This window comes from Platichthys flesus, chromosome 2, assembly GCF_949316205.1.
Source record: "Platichthys flesus chromosome 2, fPlaFle2.1, whole genome shotgun sequence".
Classification (NCBI taxonomy): domain Eukaryota; kingdom Metazoa; phylum Chordata; class Actinopteri; order Pleuronectiformes; family Pleuronectidae; genus Platichthys; species Platichthys flesus.
In genome coordinates this window covers 10,503,533-10,529,273 of record NC_084946.1, presented here as the reverse complement: position 1 = coordinate 10,529,273, position 25,741 = coordinate 10,503,533, and the positions used below count along the sequence as shown (strand labels likewise).

General features: G+C 42.0%; 3 protein-coding genes across 4 annotated transcripts; 1 reads left to right on the top strand and 2 right to left on the bottom strand.

The window, feature by feature from the left end:
* Positions 1 to 1,701: 1,701 nt before the first annotated feature.
* On the bottom strand, positions 1,702 to 16,495 carry kiaa1328 (KIAA1328 ortholog). Its single transcript, XM_062398035.1, has 12 exons — positions 16,411 to 16,495; positions 15,901 to 15,936; positions 15,538 to 15,800; positions 15,337 to 15,437; positions 15,076 to 15,191; positions 9,203 to 9,327; positions 7,824 to 8,203; positions 7,393 to 7,611; positions 7,116 to 7,211; positions 6,573 to 6,673; positions 6,301 to 6,403; positions 1,702 to 2,098 (listed from the first exon to the last, which is right to left on the bottom strand). The coding sequence occupies exons 1-12, from the start codon at positions 16,463 to 16,465 to the stop codon at positions 1,870 to 1,872; spliced, it is 1,824 nt and encodes a 607-aa protein (XP_062254019.1). The 5' UTR covers positions 16,466 to 16,495; the 3' UTR covers positions 1,702 to 1,869.
* A 236-nt stretch (positions 16,496 to 16,731) lies between these two features.
* On the top strand, positions 16,732 to 20,760 carry tpgs2 (tubulin polyglutamylase complex subunit 2). Its single transcript, XM_062398011.1, has 6 exons — positions 16,732 to 16,933; positions 17,038 to 17,117; positions 17,219 to 17,306; positions 17,413 to 17,553; positions 17,724 to 17,837; positions 17,933 to 20,760. Exons 1-6 carry the CDS (start codon positions 16,735 to 16,737, stop codon positions 18,121 to 18,123), a joined length of 813 nt encoding a protein of 270 aa, XP_062253995.1. The 5' UTR covers positions 16,732 to 16,734; the 3' UTR covers positions 18,124 to 20,760.
* On the bottom strand, positions 18,878 to 23,543 carry aqp7 (aquaporin 7). 2 transcript variants are annotated; one of them, XR_009922119.1, is made up of 7 exons: positions 23,243 to 23,543; positions 22,250 to 22,376; positions 22,020 to 22,157; positions 21,765 to 21,883; positions 21,437 to 21,654; positions 20,723 to 21,210; positions 18,878 to 20,654 (listed from the first exon to the last, which is right to left on the bottom strand). XR_009922119.1 is itself a non-coding variant. In XM_062397997.1 (6 exons), exons 1-6 carry the CDS (start codon positions 23,372 to 23,374, stop codon positions 21,024 to 21,026), a joined length of 921 nt encoding a protein of 306 aa, XP_062253981.1. In that variant the 5' UTR covers positions 23,375 to 23,543; the 3' UTR covers positions 18,878 to 21,023. The 2 variants fall into 2 exon arrangements, 1 of the variants encoding a protein (XP_062253981.1); XM_062397997.1 differs by having other exon boundaries at positions 18,878 to 21,210.
* Positions 23,544 to 25,741: the final 2,198 nt, after the last annotated feature.

Here is a 25,741-nt window from a genome sequence, read left to right as displayed (position 1 = left end):
AAAAAAAAAAAAATACTTTGATGGGTTCTATTCATTTATCGATTTGTTTAGATATTTATTTATAAGTCTTGTCTGAGATGATATGCATGCTTTCATGGCATTATTTTTTTATGAGTTGGTACGTGACCAAATAGTTTTTATATGACATGCATGGGCCACTGTTGTGGTCCACAGATGATCATTGTTCCTGTGTGCAGGACCATGCCTTCAGCACTTCTTTGATGACGGAGAAAAAAAAGAAGCTCCAATTGACCAAGTGATGTCAAAGACAGATTTTAGTCATTTATTTATTTATATGTATGTTAATTTATTTGTGCTTTTATGTATTTATTTATTTATTTGTGCTGTTTGACTCAAGATCTGAGCTCTACTATTCCACCAGAGGTATCACTACATCACATGTTACAACTTCAAGAAGTGGCAAATTCTGCTTTCAACAAGCTCAAAGACAGATTTTACATTTGTCTGATGCTGATTAACTACTCACAACGATGCAGTACAAAACTAAAGCCTTATGTATATTTGTAATTATCAACTCACGTTACTCTGTTCTAAAAATATCTTTGTTAAAAGATTGTTTGAAAAAATAAGATGCCAGCTTGAGGTTCCTCTTTGTTATATTTTGAGAACAATTTACCTCCTAACTTAAACCTTTTAACACGGTCAAAAATAAGACCTAATGCCAACACTCCCTGGTCAAACAACTGCTCAATCAGAGACGTATTCAACAATGCACATTCCTTGAGGTCACTATAAATTGCTGCTAATTTGTAACGAGCCAATCTGTGATTTATCTTTAATCCCAGATGAACTGCTTGCTTAAAATGTCAGTTTCGGTTTCTACAACTTTACACCCCTCCTCTTATTATCCCACCATGCTTTGTATGGGTCAACAGAGCTCTGATCTTGTTCAACTGATGTGTTCTACTAAGAGCAAAATTCAACGGAAACTGCACTATGTCAACAAAAAGGAGTTATGCTATCATTTCTTTCAGTGCTGTTATCAGTGGTTTTATTTCTAAAGCTCAGTAGTGTTGATAGAAATCACATCTAACTTCATAACGGTTTTCAAAGTATTCTGGAAATCTGTGTCCCAATTTCAGCACATATGGAGGGTGGGGAAATGAATGTTGCTTATTAAGCTTTGCCAGGGTCCTGACGAGCGAAGCTTCTGATTGGGCAGTGCGCTTTAGGCTCCCGCCCCCGTCTCTCCAGACTGCACCATTCTCTGGTCCCCTGGACTCTTTTTTTGTAATTTTAAATGAATGATGCGTCTCAGCTTAGCCCAATAATAAAGCACAGTCTAGAATAAAGTGTCCTGTGTCATGTCATAATTACTGATGGAGCTCATCAATTCATGATCGCCCATGTTTCACATGTTTCAAAAAGAAGTGTCCCCTTTGAAGGAAATGTCTGTCATGGATATTATATGTCATAAATATATTAACAGATTTTCTTGAATTACAGTAGGGAGATGGCTGATGAAACCAGTGACTGGATGCTACTGGTGAATCTCTGGGATTAAATATCTTTTGGGGGATAACACATTTTAGTTGACAATACAACTGTGTATTGTGAGGTTCATTTAGCATTCATGCGTTCAAGGTCTTCAGAGACAATCACATAGCTCAGTGAACAGTTATCCTGCTGTAGAAACCAAAGATTTCAATTAAGAACCAAAAGCATAACCAGTTCTTAATAAATATTGTTATTTTTATTCAAAATTAAAACATAACACAAGCTCAATCTTGTACATTCTGATTTTGAATGTGATTGGAAGCGTAAAAGACAGTTTCAAACGTTAATACCAAACAGGCAAATGTCAAGTGACTGGAATCATGTCCGTCGTGCTTCTCATTTTCTTCTTTGTCAGTAAATGAAGAAAATATCCTCCAGTATTTGGCTTTCCTCCAGGTCCTGCTGGGTGCTTTGAGGATGAGGTGTAGCAGGGGTAAGCAGGGTTCTGCCCATTGGTTTGGGGGTAGCAGGGGTCGGCCTATGTTGTGTCATTTTGGTCCTTCGATTGGACAGCTTGTTGGGCTCAGGGGCAGAGACTGGACTTATGATATCCAATAACTCAACCAGAGAAAAATCTAACCTGAAAGAATAAAAAACAGTTTATTTCATCTCCGCCCCCCGCGTGACCTCAGCTTATTTCCGTGGCTGAATTGGCACAGGTTTTGATACAGAACCCAGGGGAGCCCTGTAAACAGGCGATGCTGTAAATGAGCATCCTTGTGCCGTTGTTTCATTGTAAGGAAAGCACACAGAGCGCCAGTTACACTACTTTCCACTTTAAAGTGAATCAGAGCAGGAGTCAACACCAGACACGCACAGGGATGAAGTCTACTTAGAGATCTACACTCGTTCTAAAATATTTGTCATTCACCTTTCACTTGTTAACACAGACAATAGAAAAGAAAATCTCTTCAAAATGTTAACACAATCTTTATTGCTGAGGTACCTACTGAACCTTAACAAGCAGCCTTAACAACTCAAAACCACTGGGGCGTCCCGGAAGAAAAGCTGTTTCTTGCAGGTGCAGGAGAAAAAGAGGAAGAGAACCCGGTGCTTTAAGCCTCGGAATAGAAATGAGGGAATGTGCAGTGAAATAAATAAACCAAAACGGGGGAGATTAAGCTAATAGAGATTCAATCCCTCAGTCTGGCTGGCTTGATAAATTATTCAGTGTATACACAGTCGACAACGGCCATTCCACATACAAAACATGAATTCTTTAAAGCACGCTCCGCCGATGCTGCGAACATAATTCTCTGCTCGTTTAAAGCCGCATCGATTTGCATCACGCAGCTCGCCCAGGTAAGGGAGATCTTTGGCGTGTACTTGTTGATATGCATGTGGGTGGTCAGCAGACACGCAGGTGAAACTTCCAATCAGGCACATTTGTGTTGCCCCACACGTAACTACAGACCTTGATATGTCATGTTCTCACATTGACTGGAGGCAGGCGGCACAAAGCAGCGGCTGAGCAGCTTGAAAAGGCCATATTCTGCTTGAGAAACATGGAGTAATGCATGCATACGTTGGAGCATGAGGGAGAGAAAGTAAATGAGGGCGAAGTTGGCCAAGGGATGATAACTGATGTAAAAAGAGACTGAAGCTAAAGTAAGTAAATCGGTCTTCCTCATTTGGTCTCCTGCCTGTCAAAAGCAAAGGGGAAAGAGAGAGAGAGAAAAAGAGAGCGAGCGAGAGAGAGAAAGAGAGCGAGCGAGAGAGACAAAGAGAGCGAGAATGAGCAAGAGTGTATGGCCTGCCTGTAAGAGAAAGACTGGGAGCGAGAGACGCTTTGTGGATAGAGAGGATGGCAGGAAGAGAATATGGAGGAGGGACTTTGGCTGGGTTCCTTCTTTCGAAATGTGAGAATTTGCATTTTTATTTGTTGATTTATTTAACGGACAGGGCTCTCAAACAGCCATCCATCAACGAACGACATGTTGGTAATGAATAATGCATCACTTACTGGGCGGTCACAATCTATAACAAGGGGAGAGCGGGGGGGGGGGGGGGGGGGTAGGGGTACAGTTTGGGCAGGAATTGTTGTGGGTGGGGTGAGGAGGAGGAGGAGGGGGGAGGGGGAGGGGGAGGAAGGGGGACACAGAGATTGCAGGGGGGCTAGAGAGAATGGCAATGGATTTTTCAGAGGAGTATACATTGCTGCAGAGAACTTCATTTCTTGGCACCACTTTGTGTGACATAAAGTTGTGAATTGCTGCTCGATATTAATGTCCCTCCAGGGAATCCTGGCAAATCTCTTTTACTGCCACATGCAAACAGAAACTGCAGGAACAACAGGAGCAGAAACACCAGTTTCTGACACTGCATATAAAAACTGGGAGGTTGGGTCACTTTGAGAGCATCTAGAGACACTACATCACCGATATTCTAAGTACTGTTAACTTCTTAAATCTTCTGTGCCCCTGACTAGAAATGTAAGTGGCCTCAGGGAGAATGCCCTGACTACAGACAGTAGATTTTAAATGTGTCTTATTAATACTGCACAGACGCTTCAATCGCAACCGGAACTATTATCCTGTATGAATTTATAAAAAGCCGTGTCACAACTACTCCAAAGCAATTATTAAGCATTCTGCCTTCCAATACTTCAAGTCGTCTAAATACAAATCTTTGGGCTTCTTTCTCCCAATGCACCAGTAGAGTGAGTATGTTTCTCCCGCTCTGCAAGGCAGCATAATAATCCACCACCTTCTTCTTCCCACTCGTAACTTTCCCTGCATATTTGGCTCCTCTCTTTCATTAAAGATAGCCATCCTAGCAAGCGCCCTACCACCACCTTTTCATCTGCAGTCCAAACAGTAAGATGAAAACCCTATAATGGCCGGTGTGTATATTCCGCATGTCAATTTCCCAACCAATCAATAGCAGGCGGGCAATGGCTGGAAGGATGGAGATGAGATGGGCGGGGTGCACTGGAACTGTCTCATTACTAACTAGCAATGGGATTCATGAAAGGATTAAGAAGGTCATGTTGACCCCAGCTTCGTTTCACATTTCAATAGCAAGATTGAATTGGTTAAGATTGAACCATCACAAGGGGCACGTGTGTGTTGCTGGCATTTTTCTTGTAAGAGAAACGCTAAATTGAGTCAAGGAGCTCTGACAAGGTCTTTAGCCCCTTTTATGGACAGATTTGCCCATAAGCAGCTCCCCCCTCATAATGCCACCTTTGCCTGATGCACTGAACCAAACAAGCCAGCATTTTGCCGTAACACAGCTGGAACACCAGCATTTCAGAATTCAAAGGCATGAGAGGTAACACAACAGCGCTGGTGTCGGCTCCACCAATACAACTGTCCTCTTTCTATGCTCCTACCTTTCATACTGAGCAGCCAGGCAGAATAAAGGTAAATAAATCATTGTCTTGAACAGGCTGTGCAAAAAGTGTTGGTACGTTTCTGTTAAATTAAAAAAAAAATAAATAACCACAAAATACTGTAATATAAAAGACATGTCTAATCCAATCAGTAAGTACCAAAGGATTAGAACTATCTGAAAAGAGGCCCATGAAGAAACACAAAAGGTATACATAAAGCAGACCTTCTCATTACTGGCAGTGAAAAACAACAGCGTGTCGCTGGTTGTGAAATGGTTTAATACGCTTTGGAGGTTCAAATAGATGCTAAAAAGATCTGAAACCCGGGGTCCCCTGCTGGAATTTATTGTTATCTGCCAGAGCACACAGTTAAACTTGGACTTTGCTCTGCTTTGCGTAAGAGTCACAGAAGTTGTAAACTTTGAGCAGTTTTGAAAGAAGTATAGTTTAGAACAAAGAGGTTGCCATAACAGTTACTGTGTTGCTTTCAAACCACCATATTTACCAAAGGAAAGGAAATCTAATATGCGAGAAACAAAATATTGGATCAACTTTGGGAATATACATTTTTAAAAGTTAAGTCCTCGTCAACATGGGTACAAATAGCTGCTGAGCCCCCCCCCATTTATTCTGCATTTACAATTCCACAGAAACATTGAAGTTCACACACACACACACATGCATGCACGTTAATTACCTTTCCGTGTACAGGGTGTATGAAAAAAGGTAATGAATGTTCTTTCCTTTTTAGGAAAAGTCTGATGCTTGGTCTCAGTGATTCATTCCTGTCCTCAGAACCCCCCCTCCCATCTTATGTCTTTCTCACCATTTCTATCCATCTTAACCTGCTCTAACTTTCCTTGCTTCCTATTTCTCACTTTATCCAATTCTCTCACCCCTCACTCACCCCAAAACACACATTTAACATCTCTCCCTCACGCTCGCTTTTTCTGTCTCATTACTGTGGCAGAGAGAGAGAGGGGAGGGCAGTGTGTGCATCCAGAAGTCTGTTCAATTACACCTGCTGCACGGTTCCTGCTAGGCCGACTAATGGAACGCAGCATGTCTCCTGACAGGCTGGCCACAGCGCTAGCTAGACCAGTAAAAAACTTAATTTAGCTTCTTACAGCTCGAAAAGTTAGCTAGACTAAGGAAAGTCATCATTTACCGTCTAACACTGCAGCAACTGCAAACCCAGGAAAACCTTCAAGATTCAAACTTTATATCAAAACTTATATCATATTCTTGTGTCGTAAATATGGCCGGTATTTTGAGAACTTCAGATATCGCCTTAAGGAGTTAATTAACAAATATTTTTAATTAAATAACATTTCAATGTTTGTAAGTCACTCTGTTTATCCAACATAATAAACATATAAACTACGTAAATAGAATGATTAGTAAATATTCATAAAATGCATCCCTGATGTTGAGTGCAGCTGTGTTACCTGGCCTCAGGGTTCGTATGGAGGGCAGAGACTGATGTGGGCTTGCTCAGGCTTGCAGGGGACTTTGTAGTGGCCATGTCCCTTCTGGACGACTCTGGGGGCTCTGCAAGACAAAAGAGTTTTATTTGAAGCAAGAGCAACGGGACAGTTTTAAGGATTACCCTGCTGGTGCACATTGCCAGATTTTTCAACAGACAGCTGAGATGTTCCTCTGTGTGTAGACCATTAAGCACATAACTCTGATTAACTGAGAATAAAAGATTACAACTTACCATGTGTCTGCAAACCGTTAACTACAGGAGCAGGTGCCGGTTGTGAGCATTTTCCATGCAGGTTCTGTTCGGCATGATGTACCTCTGCATCCCCACGCACACTGCATGCCACAGACACAAAGTATCAAAATGAATTTCATGTGCGACTAGATTAAGTGCATATGTATAAATTTGATCTTTATCATGTAGCGCTGAGTGATGAAATAATTACAATAAATATTGCAATATTTATTTTCATCAATAGCAATATACCAAAAATATATATATTTATACAAGTCAATATATTTTGTATGCATTGTGCAAGCATGGAGAGAAGGTGTACTACATAAATGATTTCATGCTCCTTCACTGAGTGGCAAACATGTGTCTTTAAACTCAATAGAAATAATGACTTGACATTTATCAGAATTACCCATATCAACTGATAAGAATTTTTTTTATCTTGATAGTATTTTAGCTATATAAATCAGGTGTGTGTGGAAAAGAGTATCTGAAGAAAGAAGTTGCAGTTGGACTGTCTGTCTTCCTGTCTACTCAGTTTACCTGGAGGGTAAATCTTGGCAGGAGGGGCCCTCCAGCTGAGGATCTCCAGTCCAAGGCTCTGAGCTGCTGAGCTCAGCTTGAGCAGCTTGTTGAAACCTAACAAGAACAAAGAAGAAGAATAAAAAGAGAAGGGCCAGGTTTCACCACTCTGCAATGTCAAAGACTGAAGAAGCACAAAGAAACCGAGAACACTCAACATGGAGGGGAAGTTGCTTCTGTCCGAGAGGGAACTATCCTATCTAACAACTAACAACTAGAGGGATAAACCAGTGTCTACCGGCTGTAATCGAGACGCGACTGCTGGAGCTGCTGATTCTGTCTGTTGAGCCTCTCTTCCTGCTCCTCCAGCCGTGCCTGTAGCTTCTCTCTCTCCATCTCCAACTGCATTTTCTGCAGCAGCAGCTGGTGCCTCTTTTCCTCCCAGTCCTCATGACCCAGCAGAGGCCTGGTCAGGGCTTCTTTGGTCTCTGAGCCCATAGCAGTCCCACTATGGAGCCTGTGAGTAAATACACATTTGAATTGCTTAAACTCCCAAGATTATCTTAATTTATGTCTTGATAAAGTGCACAATTTGGGTAAAACTGATGACAACATGACAACATAGGCCAAATCCATACTGCTGCGTTGTCCATCTGAAAAACACTGATAGCCAGGGCAAATGCCGGTTGTTTTCTACCAGTTGTATGAATGTAGCAGTAATTGCTGTACCTTTCACAATCATGTGGATTCAAGGCGTCATGTTGCCCATTCTCTAGACGAGAGCTATTATCATTTCTCCGTTGCTGTGTTCTGTAGCCACTGTCTTGACCACTGGCTTGGCAGCGCTCACATCTGTAGCAGGACTCCATGTGTGGCAGCCTGCACTCCTTTTTGTGAATCCTGTGCATATTTATTGGCCCGTCATTTGGACTCCGCTCACTCGCACTGGAAAGGGAGGCAGGGTTGCTCGATGTCTGTGCCTCTCCTCTACCTCTATTCCCACTCCTGTGCTCTTGAGGCTGTTGTGCTCGGGCAGCAGCGAGGCCGAGGTAGGAGCCATCAAAGAGGGAGCCATTAGCTTTGCTGGTGGCTGCATCACTGCTGAGCACCTGGATAGAGAACAAAGAGGCCAACAAATCCATTTTAACCAACTCGGGAAGCCTCTGAAAAATGTATGAAGTATTTCAACCAAAAAACATTAAATTGCTCCATAAAACCCTAATGTAGCGCTGTGCAACACAGCAAGATTTAGCAGCACTGAATTAGAAGTCACTTATGAACCTAATTTGCTCATGTTGCCATGTGCAGTAAAAGCTTTGCCCGTGTGTTTGCAAGAGCTGTTCACATATCACTTGCACTTAATGTTGTTAACTGTGACTTGAAAAATCTTCTACAGTTTTATATTCTTATTTTTTTTTTTAATGCTACAGTGATTCTGTGTTTGGCTCCGATGACAGCCCACATGCAGGTGACGGAACACAGTGTATAGACAGACATAGGACTGCTAATATGCTGATTTCACCGGACACCTTGAATAGGCGTGCTGCTGGACTTTATGCTAAACATCCTTCAAAAGTGTAAACTAAAAACTGGCTATGAGCTCATGAGAACAGTCTTCAACTGAGCATAAATGGCAGGTAAGCCAAGGTTAGGAGCATTATGAGATAAACATAAGGAGGAAAGCCCATCTCATAGTCGACTGGGAAAGAGACTGTGACTAATTTGCTGTGGGTCAGAGAGCAGGGAAACACACATTACTCAAGAGCCACCGCAGGACGACGAGGTTGGCCGAGGCATCTATTCTTACAGAGGCTGAAGCCAAAGAGGCGTCTTAACTCTCAAAGTGTCACCTTGACAGAGTTTTCACTACACTTCAGCAATACCAAACCAGTGACTTGAGTTGACTTCTATTGTGATTTGTTATGCATTATTATGCCACTTTGGCAATGGAACAATATGCTGTTGCATATGGATGATTCTGCGCCCAAATGCCTGATGCATGGCAGACAGGTGTGTTTGCTGAAGATATAAGTACAACCATCATTTTTACTATACTGTATGTGCACTAGCTAGAACATACTATACATTCAGCCTTAACCAAACAGTACCTTGTTGTGGGCTGGTGCCTGGCTGAGCTGGGCGATCGACTCATTGAGCTTCGCCTGTTGCTGAGAAAGGTATGTCTGATAGAGACCAAGCAGCTCCTGGCACTCTCTGTACTGATGCTGCAGGCCTGGATGACAAAATGTTAAGTAACCAACAACAACCAGAGGAAGTAAAAGTACACACATTCTTTACTCAAGTCAAAGGACAGGTACTTACAGAAAGATTTGTGAGCATGAAAAATAGTCCTGGAGGAAATCTTAATTGTGTATTGAAGAACACTTAATTCAAGTAAGGCCAGGGATTGCAAATGCTTTGCTGCCCTGCTACTTCGATGCCGATTGCTCGACATTATAAGCGATTTTCCATGTTGTTGCACAATAGTAGCTCTTCTCAGCGTTTGAGTCGCCCTCTCTTGTCTGTTTGTTTTTGATACCCCATGTTATGCATAGTTTGCTTAAAATATGCATTGATAGCTTTACGACAAGGAACTGTGTTTTCTGTATTATTGTCTATTTCGGTTGAAATCTGTCTTGATGGGAAGGCGACGCTGGATGATTCAAAATGTTTATGATGGATAATTTCCCTCAGATGCATTTAAACAATATTGACTAACCTGTTTGGAAAAGGTAAGGAATAGAAAGTAAAGATTTGTGTGTTTAATGTAGCAGCTAAATTAAAAAGTCACCAAAAAAATTGAATTCAGATAATTAAAAAAAGAAATCTACTCTAGAAGGGGAGCAAAGTATTTGTTCTTTGTTACCTCCCAACAACCTCATTCAATAACAAAACCAAACAGAATAGAAACTTTAGTCTCAAACATTAAAATCCACCCATTGATTTAGATAAAATAAAATACACACCAAACAGACAATGGGTTAAATATTTTTGATGAAATGGGAAATTACTTTACAAATAGAGATGAAAACTATGACTGAGAATGTATGCCCTTATGGTGTGGATAAAGCTCTCTTATGCAATTTAAACAAAGAAACAATGACAATCTGAATTAAACGCTTGTTTCTGCAATCGATTACAAATTTGGACGAGAAAAGTAGAGAGAACAGCAAAGTTGAAAATAGAGAAGGAGAAAAGGCCAGAAAAATCAAAGTTGTTGTCGTGGCACGGAGCTTTCACCATCTGGGTCGGGCCAAGCTGCGTTGAGCTGAGCTGGGCAGTGCCGTGCCAGGCTATCTGCCAGACACAGAGCTGGCAGACACCAGAAAACTAATCTGGAGCGGAACTACTGCTGCGCCTCAGGAGCCCACTAATGACAGTGGCAGCACCACACCACACCAGCACATACAAAGATAATGAGCGAGAGAACGGAGAGACTACACACAGACAGACTCGCACACGTCCAATAATCCACCCCAGTCTGGCTAACTTTCTAGAACACACACACACACAAACCAAAACAAGAATGTGAGAGCACAAGTTCCCCCCCACCTGCACTCAAACATCAGCCCACACAAAAACACTCCAATAAAGCAAGTAGTACACACACTCCCACCGAAGCTGACCATAAAGTGTGTTCCTCCAGGCCATATCTTTTTATGATGGTGGCCCCGCTCCCCAAGCTGATGAGTTTCTCTGCATCCGTTTGAAAAAGAAAAAAAATCATCCCCCAATTTTAAAAAGAAAAATCAAAGTTCAAAGTGGAGTCTTATTGAAGGAACAGTTGGCGGAACACTTCATAAGAAAACACTTTGGCTGTTAGGAGACTTCAATCACGCTGTGGAAATGAAACAGAGGGAAAGAGAGGAGAGCGGGGACGACTTTGAATTGACGACCAGACAGCAGCAGTGAATTGCAATGCGGCGGCTTTCATAAACATTGGGAAAATGTGGAAAAACACTTTGATTGAACCCGCAGTCGAACTCGGGCTCCTCTACCGCTGCACAGATAATGTCCATGGAAGTGGGTCTATATGGAAAGCTTAAGGACATCACAAGGACATCACACCATGTAAAACCAGTGCTGGGAGGTCTATTTATGCAGCATGAATAAGATTCTTGAAGAGGAGATACTGAATACGTTTATACGGCTACACCTCACTCCAATCTAAGATAGAGGGTTGTTGTGTCGAGTCGCAAAATGTATGCTGCTCATATTTTACCAGAGTCGCATCAAACCACATTTCCATGTGATTATTCAAACCTAAACAAAGTTCATACTGGTCACAAATACAGTATAATATCCTAGATACAAAGTCCAAACACCAAGTGGGTATGGTAGGGTAGGATGGTAAGGTAAGATAAAGTCTATAGTACCAACAGGACTGCAGCATCATAGCAAGCTAACACCGTAAATAAAGGTAACGTGTGTTAATGTGATGACAGGTCCCTGGACAGCGAAAGCTAGGTAATCTGAACCGAGTGGAGGAACACTGATAAGATTGCACCTCCCTGCCCGTCGCTACACCAAACATGCTTCCTCCATAGCCTTGGATGTCAGCCAATGGGGCCAAGCACTCGGCAAGCCCCTACTTTACATCTGAGCTGCAAAGTGCCAACAATGAGTTACTCCTCCCCCCTGCTCCAAAAATACTCGGAATCAAGGGCTCGGGTTGAAGAGGCTTCAGACGGGGCCTGTCAAAATGATTCACTTCCCTGTCAGGCTGAGGCTCAAATGAAATAATGAAATCCACTTCAAGGTGGAACAAATTTGCACAGGAGGGGGGAATATTTTAAAGCCTGTTTTAGCACAGTGTGCCAAACAGATTGAGCCGGAGCAGGAGTGTGAGGGGAAACGGGAGGAGACTGATGGGTATGGATGTGTGTGTAAGGAGGCAATGACGGGGAATTAATGGAAGACGACAGTTTACATAACTGCTTCAATGCGACTGAATCGGGAGAAAAGACAAGAGAGCAAGTCACACAATAAAGCAATAAATAACCCACATGTCAGCTCACAATTATTTTGAAACCAGCTTTAAAATTCCAAGAGCCAACGCACAGAAAACGAATTCTCATCAGAGACATTCTCAGCCGTCTTCATTGTTATGATCACAACTAAAATGTAATGCGAGTTGTCACAAACTAAGTGGTGTCGGGGAGAATGGGGAGACATGACATTTGTATAAATTATTGTGTGTGTGTAGAATATGTCAGCCGCAAGTTGACATATTCCATGCACAAGCCAACAATTCACGAGGCCAAAAATCCACACAATTCGTAGTGAAAGGTGTGCCAACACCAACTCCTTTCAATTATTTTATGACAGATTTAATGCATTATGTATTATTTATTTCACAATAAGCTGACAATAGTTTCACTGGGATTTGATTGTATTCATGCAAGCAGTGTCAACAAAAGAAAACACCCATTCCAAAAAGCTATCCTCAAAACTAAACTTCAGCTTCGAATGGAAGCAGCTCAGTGAAATTGTGTTTTCAAAAACTATTTTTTTTTAAAGTTCTTAATTCAAAAAGGTTAAACCCAAGGCATCTACCAATGCGTCTTATCTGTGCAAATGCTAGTCAGGAGGTAGAGCTTCGATGGGAAGAAACAGATTAGAACTGGGTTTAATTTGTTTTTAACACCTGCAATAAATAGAGTGCACCTTGCACAGCTCACAGCTTTAAAACAAATAACTCATTCCTGCAATAAGGTAAGATACACAACACTCAAAGATGATATTAAGGAATAATAGAGCCTAATTTGCTGAAGAAAACAAAAGTGCTAAGAATTCTCCAGAGGCAATCTTCTAATCTACGTTGAAAACAAAAAGCAAACGTGAAGGAACCAGATTTCCAAATCGTAAATGTCACCCAGCCGAAACCTTGGAGGTTATAAAGGGATTTCACGCTGGCAATCCTCTATCACAACATGTAGAGCTTTTCAATGACATACCCTAACCGGGCTTTTATTCCCCTCTCTATCGCCTCAGGATTCCCTCCAATTATTTCAACGCAATAAATTGCATTAGCCGTAGCATCTGCTGTGCCTTGTTCTGGATACAGCTCGGTAATGGGGCACAGCGTTAGGAATGCCACCTTGACTTCTGTCCATGCCAACATGCCTTGAAGTACAAAAGGCAACCTTCCTTTGTGAAACTCAATTTTCAGTCCTGTGTGCCAGTCAGTTCCAAATGTCAGCTGAACACCCCCAAATATCAAGGGTGCCTTTTCCCTCTCATCCTAGATGGCTCGGGGCTAAAGTATAGCCCTACATTCTTTATATCCCTGACAACCCTGAATCTTGGTTAGATAAGATAAGCTGGGGCGTAATGGAATTAGACTTGACAAGACTCATTCAGTGTGTTTGCCTTTGGTGTCTCCTTAACCTTTCAGAGAAGTGCCGGACCCCGCTGCTTGAGAAGAGCCTTCATGACTCTTGCATGCACTTTAAAAGACTACGTTATCCCCCGAGGTATTTGGATCCCAACACTTTTTCCTCTCAAATACCTTTTTAATGGAGTTTAGAAGTTTGGTGTAAATGCCAAGTCTCCGAGCCAAAGTGCCCTTAATTGAGTTGTGCTTTCCTCATTTTCCCTGCCGCCATTGCCAATCGTGCAATTTACCAGCCATGTCAATTACTCTTCATATTTTGCTGTGTTTTTAACCTTAATTGACTGCTGGCCATGATATGGTGAGCGGAACTGTTATGAAGACAGTATGATTGTTATGCAAAAACACAACCTACTGTCGCTTTAGCTCTTTTGTTAATATCTTGCTAGATCATATATAAATTGGTGATCACTTTCATTTCACTTTGTAAGGAGGAACTGAAAAAAATGTCTTCAGTTAAAATGCATCATTCACAGAGAAATACAAAACCTTATGATGAAATGCAACGCTGTCATCCTCTCAGGAAATATCAAAATTCGTCTCTGGATGACAATGAGTTGATTTAGAAGGTTTGGGTTATGTCTCCAACCATGAAATTGATTCTGTACACAACAACAGATAAGCTACAACCACACACAAAAGACAACTGCAGAAGCATCAAATAATTTAAATGCATCTGCTCCTTTTCTCTGCCTTTTGTGTCAGATTGAATAGTCTCAGCCCAAGACTGTACGCAGCTTTACCTAAGACAACACTGCCCCCTGCAGACTACCCTGTGGCAAAGCTCATGCAGCACTAGAGCTATGTAGCCAGCAATAAAACATTTGTGGAACTTTAAGAACATCTTACGAGGATATCTACCCATGTGTTACAGAGTGCTGGAAGCAGATCATTTTAGATCCTACTTTTAGGGTGAAGTTATGCTAATGGGGGAAATTGCCTGGGGTGTGCTCTGTGTTACACCTTGATGAACCTTTACACATTTTTGTGTCATTTTGTTCTGATTCAACATTTTCTTTTCTAATAATGGCAGTGCAGAACCTCAAATGTTGTACCTTCATTATAGTTTCAAAATAAAGTGTATCAACGTAGTGAAAGGTGTATACCTCTGTATTTTTGTATACTTTATTTTTATTCTATCTTGTGCTTTCTTTTTCTGTTTTGTCTTCCTCTCTTTGACTAAATACTGCTTTGTTAATTGAAAGTCCCTGATTATTTTATCAGGTAATTGTATCATACATTTAAACATCTTCCATAGCAATCAAACTACCACGCCCTGGAATTCTCAAGGGATCTCTGGTTTCCTCAGTGGACCCAAGCTTAGATGGGTCTGTGGTAAAAACACAGTTTTCTGAATAACAATCAACGCACCAGACTATTCAATTAGATTACTCAAACAAAATCAGTGTTTTCAGCCCCTGTGGATCAACAGAACTGCATTAGTTCACTGCTCTACTTTGAACCAGTCTGCAACTTTCAAAAGCACATCGAAGTAGTATTGTTTCAATAAAAAAAACTATATACATACAAGGAATCATCTCACCCATCCCTGCAACTTTTGTTTGTTTAGTTAATTTAGAAGGATACTCTCCCTCTCCTCTGCAATGACCACATTATGTTGCTCCAGTTGTTGGATTTTCTGTTCAAAATGTCCCTGCTCATCTTTCAGACGCTTCACTGACTCTTCTTTCTCCTCGCTCACTCTGGAGAACAGGGAATAAAAAAATTGTCTTTAGGGAAACTGCAGAGCAAAATAAAACCATCAGGTGTCACTTTAAATTGTTCTATTATACATCTTTATCAACCACAACACTATCTCAGAGTTAAGTGTGACAAACTGTTGGCTACCTGGCTAGTTCTTCAATGAGGTTTGCAATTCGACGCTTATCTTCAGAACAGAGGTCCTTCAGGCAGACCTGGCCGCTTCCTCTGCTGGGCGCAGAAATAACCTGCGTAAGAAGACATTAACAGGAACTCATTATGAAATTCATTCAAATATTTGATCCTACATACACAGAGGACAGAGGGAAAAAAGACACAAAGGTTTACCTGTGGTGGGGGGAGAGAAGCATCAGATGCCAGGGAAGGTGTGTGCTCTGTTGACAGGCCAGCACTTTGTTGGACTGACACTTTTTCCTTAGTATAAGCCCCAGAGCGATCGCTTTGTAAGTAGCCCTGTATTTTGCCACCCCTCTTAGAACCAGAGCTACGTCTGGCTGCAACCCGCATCTTTGTGGCCCCTCTACTGAATGAGCCGGTGCTGTCTGGTCCCAGGTTGAAGGGGTTTCGAGGGATCACTTCTCCATCCAGTCCTGAGAACATTGATGGGCAAATAGAGAAGCAGAGGAAACCATGAGATAAACATACATGCAAATCTTCAAAAAGTGTTGAAACAATGTTATTGAGACTCACCGGGAACAAAAGCAAATGGATGCTCGTCATCTGGCACTAAAGAAGACAAGACACTTAAATTAACATTTAGTCAACTTTAATGAAACTTGGCAATGCAGGTGCTCTCTCACCCTAACTGTCAGATGGATCGTTTCCTAGTCTAATCCTCAGATAACTCATCCTCTTGTGCAGTCACATAGGAAGAAAACAAAAAATACACTAGCTAATACACTACTGCACGTGGCCTTTGCGTTCCAGCTGAGCAGCATGATGAACTCTCAGGGTAATGACAAGAGTTAAAACTATAACCACCGAGTTTCGATATAACATATTGATGTGACTTTAAAAGTGTAACAATAAGTTAACTTAACTCCGCGAAGCTAACGAGCTCTCACTTCCTCTGAAATAACAACAAAAGCGCATTGACACGGAAGTTATATCCGTGAGACTAAGTTGTTCCTCTCCTCTTGAAATGTGTACGAATGTGCACAGGGTAAGAGAGTTAATGTAGTTCAGTAAAAGTAATTTTACCGTCATTCATCCAAAATATCCCCGAACTTCCACCTCTTGTTGCTCCTGCCGCCATGTTGAATCAACCGCCACCGCTCCCTGAGAGCCAAGCGCGTTGCTAAGGACTCCCGGTCCCGCCTTTCCTGCTTCAACTCAAGAGCCAATTGGTTCTGCTGCAGAAAGGTGACTTTCTATTGGCTGGGACACATGTCGGTTATGTGTCAAACCTGACTCGTTTCCCTACCCGAGGCGCGTAAAAACCCGCCCCATGCTGTCTCTGATTGGCTGTTACTACAACGAGGCTGATGATTGGTTAAAAGGGGGGAAGTACATCAGGATAAGCCAATGATAGGCACCATGAGGGCGTGGCGGCTCCTGTTTGGGGAAGGTGACAGTAAAGTGTTGTCAGCTGATGGAGCAGCAGCGAGTCGACCGACCCAGAGCGGATATTCTCACACTGTTCTCCTAATGGAAGAGGGAAAAGCAAACCTGGCGTTTAAAGGTGTCGCCGAGAGACTGACGCTCGGCATCACTCGAATCCTCGGTGTGTATCCCCTGCGTCCACATGAGCTAGCTAACACGTCGGTGTGTGTTGAGGTGCATGTGATGTGCACTCATGATCTCACTGCTCTGTCCGTGTTGTGTTAGAGAACCTGCCGGGGGTCGTGGACGTGCGGTTCGCCGAGAGGGAGCCTGCAGAGAAGAGGAGCCTGTTGTCCTGGGAACAGGTGACAAACGAAGGGACATCCCAGATTTCACTGTTCGTGGTCCGGTGTGAACCTGGTTAAACATCGGTTGAACATTGTGCTCTCTGTCTCCCCCCTTTTAGAAAAACACCTGTATTTTGCCAGAAGACCTGAGAGATTTCTACCTGACAACTGACGGGTTCACTCTGACCTGGAGTGTTAAACTAGACAGTAGGGGATTTCATTATTCTTTTCATTTTTTTCATATTCTATCTCACAATTCAAATTATTTATCCCTAAATCGCTCTATATCTTCGTGTGTGTGTGTGTGTTCCAGATGAGTGTGTTCCCTTAGGATGCATGATGGTCAACAGCGTGGCCCGGCTGTGCCCACTCCTCCAACCAGTGTCCCTCTTCTCCCTTCCCAACGCCCCCTCCCTGGCAGACCTGGACTGGGAGGAAAGCGACGCTAAACTTGGTAAAGCTCACCTGTCAGAATGCTGATGTGGGCTTAACACGACAATTACAGCGTGTCACCTTCGATTAAGTCTGTTTACATGTGCCCACTTGTGCAGAATGCAGGCTAATAAATGGAATTTTGATTGGAGAGTAAATAGTTATGTAAGATTCATTAATGCTGCCCGCCAGGGTCGGAGCGGGCGTCTGCTGTGCCCCATTTTGATTCCCGGAGCCGCATCTTTGAGCTGGATTCCTGTGGCGGGAATGGCAAGGTGTGCTTGGTCTACAAAAACTGCACCGCAGGTCATTTTTTTAATGCATCTTTCCCTCTCGACAAAAATATATTTCCTCATGTTAAATAGTTGTGCTTGATAGATGTTTTTCTGTGTGTTTTCCAGGTGTAGTAGCCCAGCAGAGTGAAATCTGGTTCCTTGATTGCTCACTGTGTTGGCATTTTCTCACCGCAACTTTCACCTCTTACTACCGACTGATGATAACCCACCTGGGCCTGCCTGAGTGGCAGTATACCTTCACTCCGTATGGCCCCAGCCCGCAGGCCAAGGTAGCAAAAGGCCCAAATCCATCTTAAAAGACCATCAGCCCTCTGCATGAACCAGTCAAATGAAATGAAGAAAAAGTCTCTGGCATTCACCAATTTACAGTTTCGTAGAATTTCCTCTTAGATGTGATCAAATTTCAGGAGTGGTCTAGATCGGTTGTGGAACTCATGAACAGATAGATTGCCTGACTTCACAGGGAGGAAACACACATGAGTTAACAATCACAATCTTAATGTGAATGAATTCACCATCATTATTATCACAACTTGCCAATGTACAGAGAAGATTTATTAAGACTTTATTTTTCTCATGTGAAAATTTAGTCACAGCAGCCTCTTAATTGCCGTAGTTGTAGGAAGATCCCCCTCGGTCTTGTCGGTGCCTCTGGGTCTTTATCCAGGTCACTGCTCAGTATCGTGATCTGTTGCACCCAACACGGTCACAACAATATGTCTTAATATATCTAACTTTTCAGTGATTGTCATTCCACCCACCTTTCATATTAGCCTTCAGAATATCACATAGCCTAAACCACTCCCTCTTTATTTATGTCACATCACTGATGGATGCACCATTAACATTCTTTGATTACCTTTTAATATCGTCGTATTCATCTGTCCAAAAGGAATGATATATTATAGGTTTGTGCGACTATATAAACCTTCAATTTTCCCTTTTTTAGATTTTCTAGGCTTTCATAATTTACCCAAACCTATGTATTCAGAATGTTCTTCATTGTGTTGTAGGCATTTCAGTATCATTAATAACACTTGGAGTCAGTGCAGGTGTATAAAATACATTTTATTCAGTTTTTCCCTTTCCAGTATAATATAATGTATATTATAATAATAATATAACAACATTGACTGATCTAACTTTTTCACATGATTACATAAGAGTTAATCTCTTCATCTCTTCCTCACATCAGATTATTCAAGTCTATTCATGTCCTATATGCATTGAATCCCAAAAGTTCCTGAGATTGTAAACTACACAAAATAGGGTAACGTAGGTAGTGTAACCTCTGCAATGTGTCTCTTGTGTTCCTATTGTTACCTCCAGTTCCTATGGTTATTTTATAAGCTAAGCTATTATTTTCTCCACATGACTAGATAAGTGACACCCTGTCTATGTGCTGTTCCCCTTTGCAGCAGTGGGCCTCACTGTACCAGCCGCTGACCTTCAGCAGTGAGCACAGCGTTGCTGATGCTGCGGGAGATTCTTATCTCAACAAACTGGATCCGACCAAGGCCTTCAAAGGCAAAGCCAAGGCGCCGGCACCCAAGAAGAAACCACCATCACAGTGCAGCTCAGGCAACGCTGCCAAGAGCCAGGGGAGCACAGGGAGACTAAGTGGGACAAAGCGGTGAGAATGTTCCCAATCGAGGAAAACATTGTAATCCTGTGTGTACAGTCAACATGGCTTAAAAAAGCAGTCAGTGATTCCTTCGTCCTGGACTGCAGAACGTCTGGACAGACGAACCAGGGTTCTCCTGCCTCTACACATGGCTGAAGTGGTACCAGCTGTTGGAGGCAGTGCGGCATGTAAACAGTTATTCTAACCTTATTTATGTGTAGGTGATTCAAAAATACCTGCCTTACGTCTAAATAGACTTGAAAAATCCCAAGAATTCAAGTGTAGTTGTTTTTTGAGCTTTCATTGCTCTATGATAGTGATGAAGAAATGAGGCTTGTCTCCAATGAGACAACCAAAGCAACAGATATATTATCTGCACTCTCATTTAACTCAGTGCTCACTGGTTACACCTGCTGGCCTAAACAACTCATCAGCCAAGTCAAGAAGTTTGATCATGTGCTGCTGGCATAGTAATACTGACAGGTAGCAACAAATTGTACCACTGCTATAACTACTATAGGGCAAATAATACTCAATAAGGGCATTATGTTACTTTATAACTATACTTATTTATCCCTTCGATTTGGTTTGATGTTGTAAATATTTTAATTGAATGTCATATACAGCAATAACATATATATAATATATATAAATTTATGAAAGAAGTTTGAAAATAATTGCTCAACAAAATCTCTGTGAATCTGAAATTGAGAGCAAGACTGAAAATAATACTGTTGTTTTCAGTTGGACGGTAAAAGTGATTTTTGCCTGCAGACATTGTCCCACAATCCCCAGTCTGTGGACTCGTTACACAATTACACAATTAATGTGTGGCAGCAAACTATCAAACAAAACATTAGTCATCTTGGACTTTTTCCACTGTATCTCTGCAGTGCCTCACTCATACTGTGTGATAATCATGTAAACTTAAATTAAAAAATATGTTTGAGTTTAGGCCTGTCGATCTTAACATGGATGATATCACTGAAATTGAAAATATTATTTCATATTTTGCAGCACATCAAATTTGGGGGTTAGATGTGAGCCTCTCATTAAATGATACACACATTTGCCTTGAGTGCTGGATTGTTGCAAAGTAAGAACATATGTTGCGTTGGAACCTACCGTTCCTATTTCATTTAACTTGATGTGCAATGTATTGGGGCTTGTGTGTTTTTCTTCACATACACTGTAATTCCCAAGCTCATGTAAGTGGTCTCCTGCTGATTTGCTGGAATGGATGATACCAAGGTTATATATGCTGCTGTAACCTCAATAATATATGCATTAAATATGAGCTAGTGAATGAGTTTTTGTTTCTTCTTTCCTGCATGAAATGTAGTTTCTTAGGAGAAAACTATAGTTGATATCAGTGTCATGTTTCATACTTTCATATAGTGTGTTCCATGTACTACTGTAGATTGTTTACATTATCTGGTTAAGATAAATGTAATGCCGTGTTTTGACAAACCATTTCATTTTTGGTCTCTTTTCATAAAATTCCAATAATCATGGAACATTTCTCCTATTTACAGATATCCACACAGCTATGCTACAACATAGCTGAGTTTCTTACACAATTGCATTTTCAATTTTGAATTTATGAACAGAGTCCTCCTTTGACTCCTCCAGCAACCCCTCACCCAGTTCCTCCACGTGTGGGTGGTGCAATTCCACCAAAGCCTTGTAGATCCCTGCACCCAGCACCCCTCCAATGGGGGGAGCGACTAGCGGCACCCACCACCAACCATTTCCAGCCCTATAGATAAAGACAGAGAGGGGAAGATAGAAACACATTTAGTAAGTATATACGCTTTTTATCCCTTTAGTTCGGTTAATAAACAATCAGCGATAACCTTGTAGTGTCTGTCGAAACGCAGCACAGGTTGTGTAATTATTAACAAAGAGGATTTGTTGTCAAGTGACCCCAACTTGAGGTGAAATGCAGCAACAGCAAACCCTCCCCTAACACCGCCCCTGTGCACCTGAACACATCAGTTCCCCAGCCTGCTATGGCACTGAAGACCCTGGGTGCGATGTCTCTGTTGGGGTTGATGGCGTAGCCGCTGTTGCTGCCCAGAGAAATGCCGATGAGCAGCACCAGGAGTCCCACCGCGGCCGGCTCGCCACCTGCTGGGGCCGGCTTGTTCCTCTGGTCGGACAGAGCCATCAGGCACAGCAGCAGCATGGCCGTGCCAAACACCTGGAAGACAAACATAACATATATATATATATGTTTATAAAGTCACGATAGATGAGTTTACAATAATATAACGGTGAAGAGGTTGCAGGCAGAGTGTTGGTGATTTGAACCTGGTCCATGAATCCAGACATCACCGAGAGGTATGGTGCTGGATAGGTGGCAAAGATCCCAGCGGTGGCCCTTTCACCAGTCACTGTCAGGTTTCCTCCACAATACTCAAATATAGCATCTGCATGGGGAGACAATATCGATAAGACAAATATGACGACAGATAATACAGCAATCATTTACCAGTAATTGATAAGATTTTATAGCACTGCAGGGTTCAGGGTCTCAGTGTGTGTGAACATGATGCTGTCCCTCACCATAATAGACGCCATAAATTGTCACTGCTGCCAGAAATGATCCCAGCAGCTGTGCAAAAACATACACAGGCAACATCCTCCATGCAAGGCGACCATACGTGCACATTGTGATCGACACCGCAGCGTTCATGTGAGCCCCTAATAGACGAGAAACACAGGAAATGAGCTGCACAACGGCTGCAATAATATTTGTGAGGTAAGTTCTGCGTGAGTTTGTGCGCCACCCTTACCTGAGACTTTCCCTCCGACATGCGCCCCCATAGTGACACCCAGTGCAAAACCCAGGTTGATGCTGAGGTACTCTCCGAACGCTCCCTGTCCTGTCACTACCTGGGCCACAGACCCCAGGCCGAACGCCTGAGAGCCGACAATAAACAAGGCCGGGGTCACAGATGATGATCACAGAGAGGGACATGCTCACAGAAAGACTAATGAAGAAGATACACTCCAGCAAGCAGGACATACAAAACTGGCAAGCAGATATTTGGACAATCAGCAAACAGTTGTGCCAATTAATTCAGTGCTAGTGAGTGTTTTAGTCTAGAGAAATGTTACCATGATGCTGCATTAAAGAAGCCAACCTGAAGAATTTGATTTAATTTAAGTGTAAGACTGAACGGCTGAAACTGACGAGCTGCAGACAGGAAACAGGAAAAGTGAAGTTCCTCTTAAAAGACTCGTGCAGATCTGCGTTATAAACAAGTCTGGTTTCCAATTTGCAAACACAGCATATACATGAGTCTTTATAAGAAACAGAGTGTGACAGTGCATGTGCGCATTTGCTTATCGAACTATCGTGTGTTAACTGTTTGTGTGTCAGTGTGCAGTTCTTCCTTCCTTCTAAGTATAGGGGTTTTTGTAACAGCTGACAGATAGCATGTGACTTTTGCAACCCGCTCCATGTGGCCTGCTGCCTGACCATTCCTCTGGTAACCCTAGATTTCCTGGTTCACCCACTTGAATCCACCAATCCCCACATACAACCCCCCTGTCATGCGACATCGAAACGTGCCATGTGTTTGGACGCCTGGAGCGTGGCATCGGGGTCAAGAGCATGACATTAGTAATAGATGGTGCCACAGTGTGTTCTTAAGAGAAGTAAGAGCTTGACAATTAAAATGGAAATTGTAATCAGACAGAGAAACGTTTAAAGTCACATATCCTTACAACAGAGGCTGTCAAAGTATGCATGGCTGGACACATCTTTTATAATTGACTCTTACCATCATGACATACGTGCAAAGACATTCAGCAAGTCCCACTCGAACAAGTTTGTTCTTTAGCCAAACTTTGGGTCGGGTTAGTTGATCTCCTTTCCGCTGAGAGACCCCGACTTCTCCTGACAAGTCCTTCATTTCCTCTGTCTTCTCTGCTTTTGCCCCTGGAGGTTTAGTAGTAAAATAGAGCTCAAGTTCAGACCTCCTCTCAGATGTTCCACAGACCTCCCATGTCAGGCAGTAGTCCACAAACAGCAGTGTGTTTCTGTTTAGCCCCTCTCCCCTAACTTTGCTCCTCCTCTCACTTTCCCTTTGTGTAAGTCTCTCTCCCTCCCCCTCTCTCTCTCTCTCACTCCGTCACACAGGCCCATTGAGATTTGTCCACAGTTTATAGCTCGGACCAACCCCCCACCCCTAGATATGCTGAAACACACACACAGTCACACACATCCTCCAATGGCTTTGCATGATCTGAGGATCCTTGGCCAATAAGGGAAAAGGTTTTAAAATCCTACATCTGTGCAAAACAGAAATATTTGCTCCCAACTTTAACAGCAGAAGGATGAGACGTAATATCTAATTTAAGTGTTTTCCTACCAAATGTAATGCTCACTTCAAGGCAAGCTGAGGTTATGTCCGTTTTAGTGATTTTTTCAGTGAATGCATATGGGCAACATGTGAAGGTTAATGGAGGCAATGACTAATACACATACATGAATGTTATTCTTTACAATGCATTGCATATACCAGTGTGCAAAGAAATGTATGTTGCTGTGTAGACAACCTGTGCATTTAACATTCTGTTTAATATTTATGTGTGTGTGTGTATACTTAATGTTCAATTTACATTCTACAACATGTTTACTGTATTAACACTGGGATTAAACATTCATTTTAAAAACCTGGTTGATTGAGGCAAACTTTCAAAAGAACAGAAAGTAGGGGGAGAGCGGGTAATGTGGGACATTTTTTACATTTACTCCCCTCTAGGCGAGCTAAACTGAAATATCAGTAAAATTTACACATTTCCCATTAATTCAGGGTGTTTTCTAGAAATGGAAATTATCAGAATGTCTTCAGGACAAAGGGCAGTGAAAATATGATTGTTTAAAAAAAAAGTGGTCTTGTGTCTCACTTTACCCCAGCTACGGGTCCAATAACTTTTTCCACTTTAAAACTACCATAGCAACACATGTTGTAATCCCGTCAGCTAGATTGACAACCAGTAATATCGGACTAGTAACAGAATCATAGGGATTGGTCAATTAAGCACATTTATTATTCTTATGATTCATGTGATCTCTTGCAGACCCTAGCTTACCTGCACATTGTTTCTCTGTCCAATTGGCAGGGACAGGGATATTGTTTTTCTCTGCGTATTCAAATGCCAGTTCACGGCACTTAACTGGAGCAAGGCCATGGAACTGGTCAGCTAGTTGCTTCAAGTGTTTGGCTCCTCCTCCATCTCATCTGTGAATATTCTCTTTACCTCAGCTTCTGCACCCCAGGCTACTGATTTTACTTTCCCTTTCTCTTTTTTCTTTATGAATCTTTTGAGGGTTGTCTTATCAAAATTTCTATCCCTTCCAGCTTTTCTTAATGACTTCTTTCCTTGCATGACCTCAGTGGCTGCACTCTCCATCTCTGCGAGGGGTGTTTGGCCCCAGGTTGTTTTCCTGGTGTATAGTTTCTTGCCATGATGGCTTTTCTACAATGTTTATGACATTAAAAATAAAACATATATAATGTAATATAACACTAGAATATGTTTAAGACTAAACTTAACTTGTGCTTCATTGTGGGGTCAAGTGAGATACTGTCTCACTTGACCCCACAGCATTTGTCCCACTTTACCCCACAACCACCGTTTTAGAAAAACAACATCTCTTAGCAATTCAGGCTAATCTTCAGCTAGCATCAATCACATGGTTTTATATGTTGGAAGATCACCAACATGTATGATAAGTTTTTCTACCTGAATCAATTTGTTTTGACACAACAGTTGATTAAGTTCAAACAAGAAAATTTACTTTTACATGCAAAAAACATATTTTTGTGAAAAAACATACTTTCCACAGGACCAGCACCAACTTCTCCTTCATGGCAAGGGGGGGATGGGAGGGTCTTGAAAACATAATGGTCTCCCCTATCATGAGCTCGCCGTCAAACACAAAAATTCGTATCCACGTGAAGCGTGGCTCTTTTCATTTGCTAACAAGTTCACAAAGTAAACAGCGATTGATTTTGCAGACCTCAACTCTTGGAAAGTGACCTGTCAATGTCACTTGATGGATAAACAAACCTTATCTTGAAAAGAAAAATTTTAACACTTTGTGTAAAGGACGTTCTGATGTGTACAACTAAAGTAAAATAAGTTACTGATATAAAGTTAGTGATAAGAAAAGCTGAGTCGGTTTTAAAGCAAATTTGGAAAGTTACAATTTGTGGTTGTGTGATTCTGGGACTAAAGGGACTGGTCATACATGTGTGACCAGTGAGTTGATA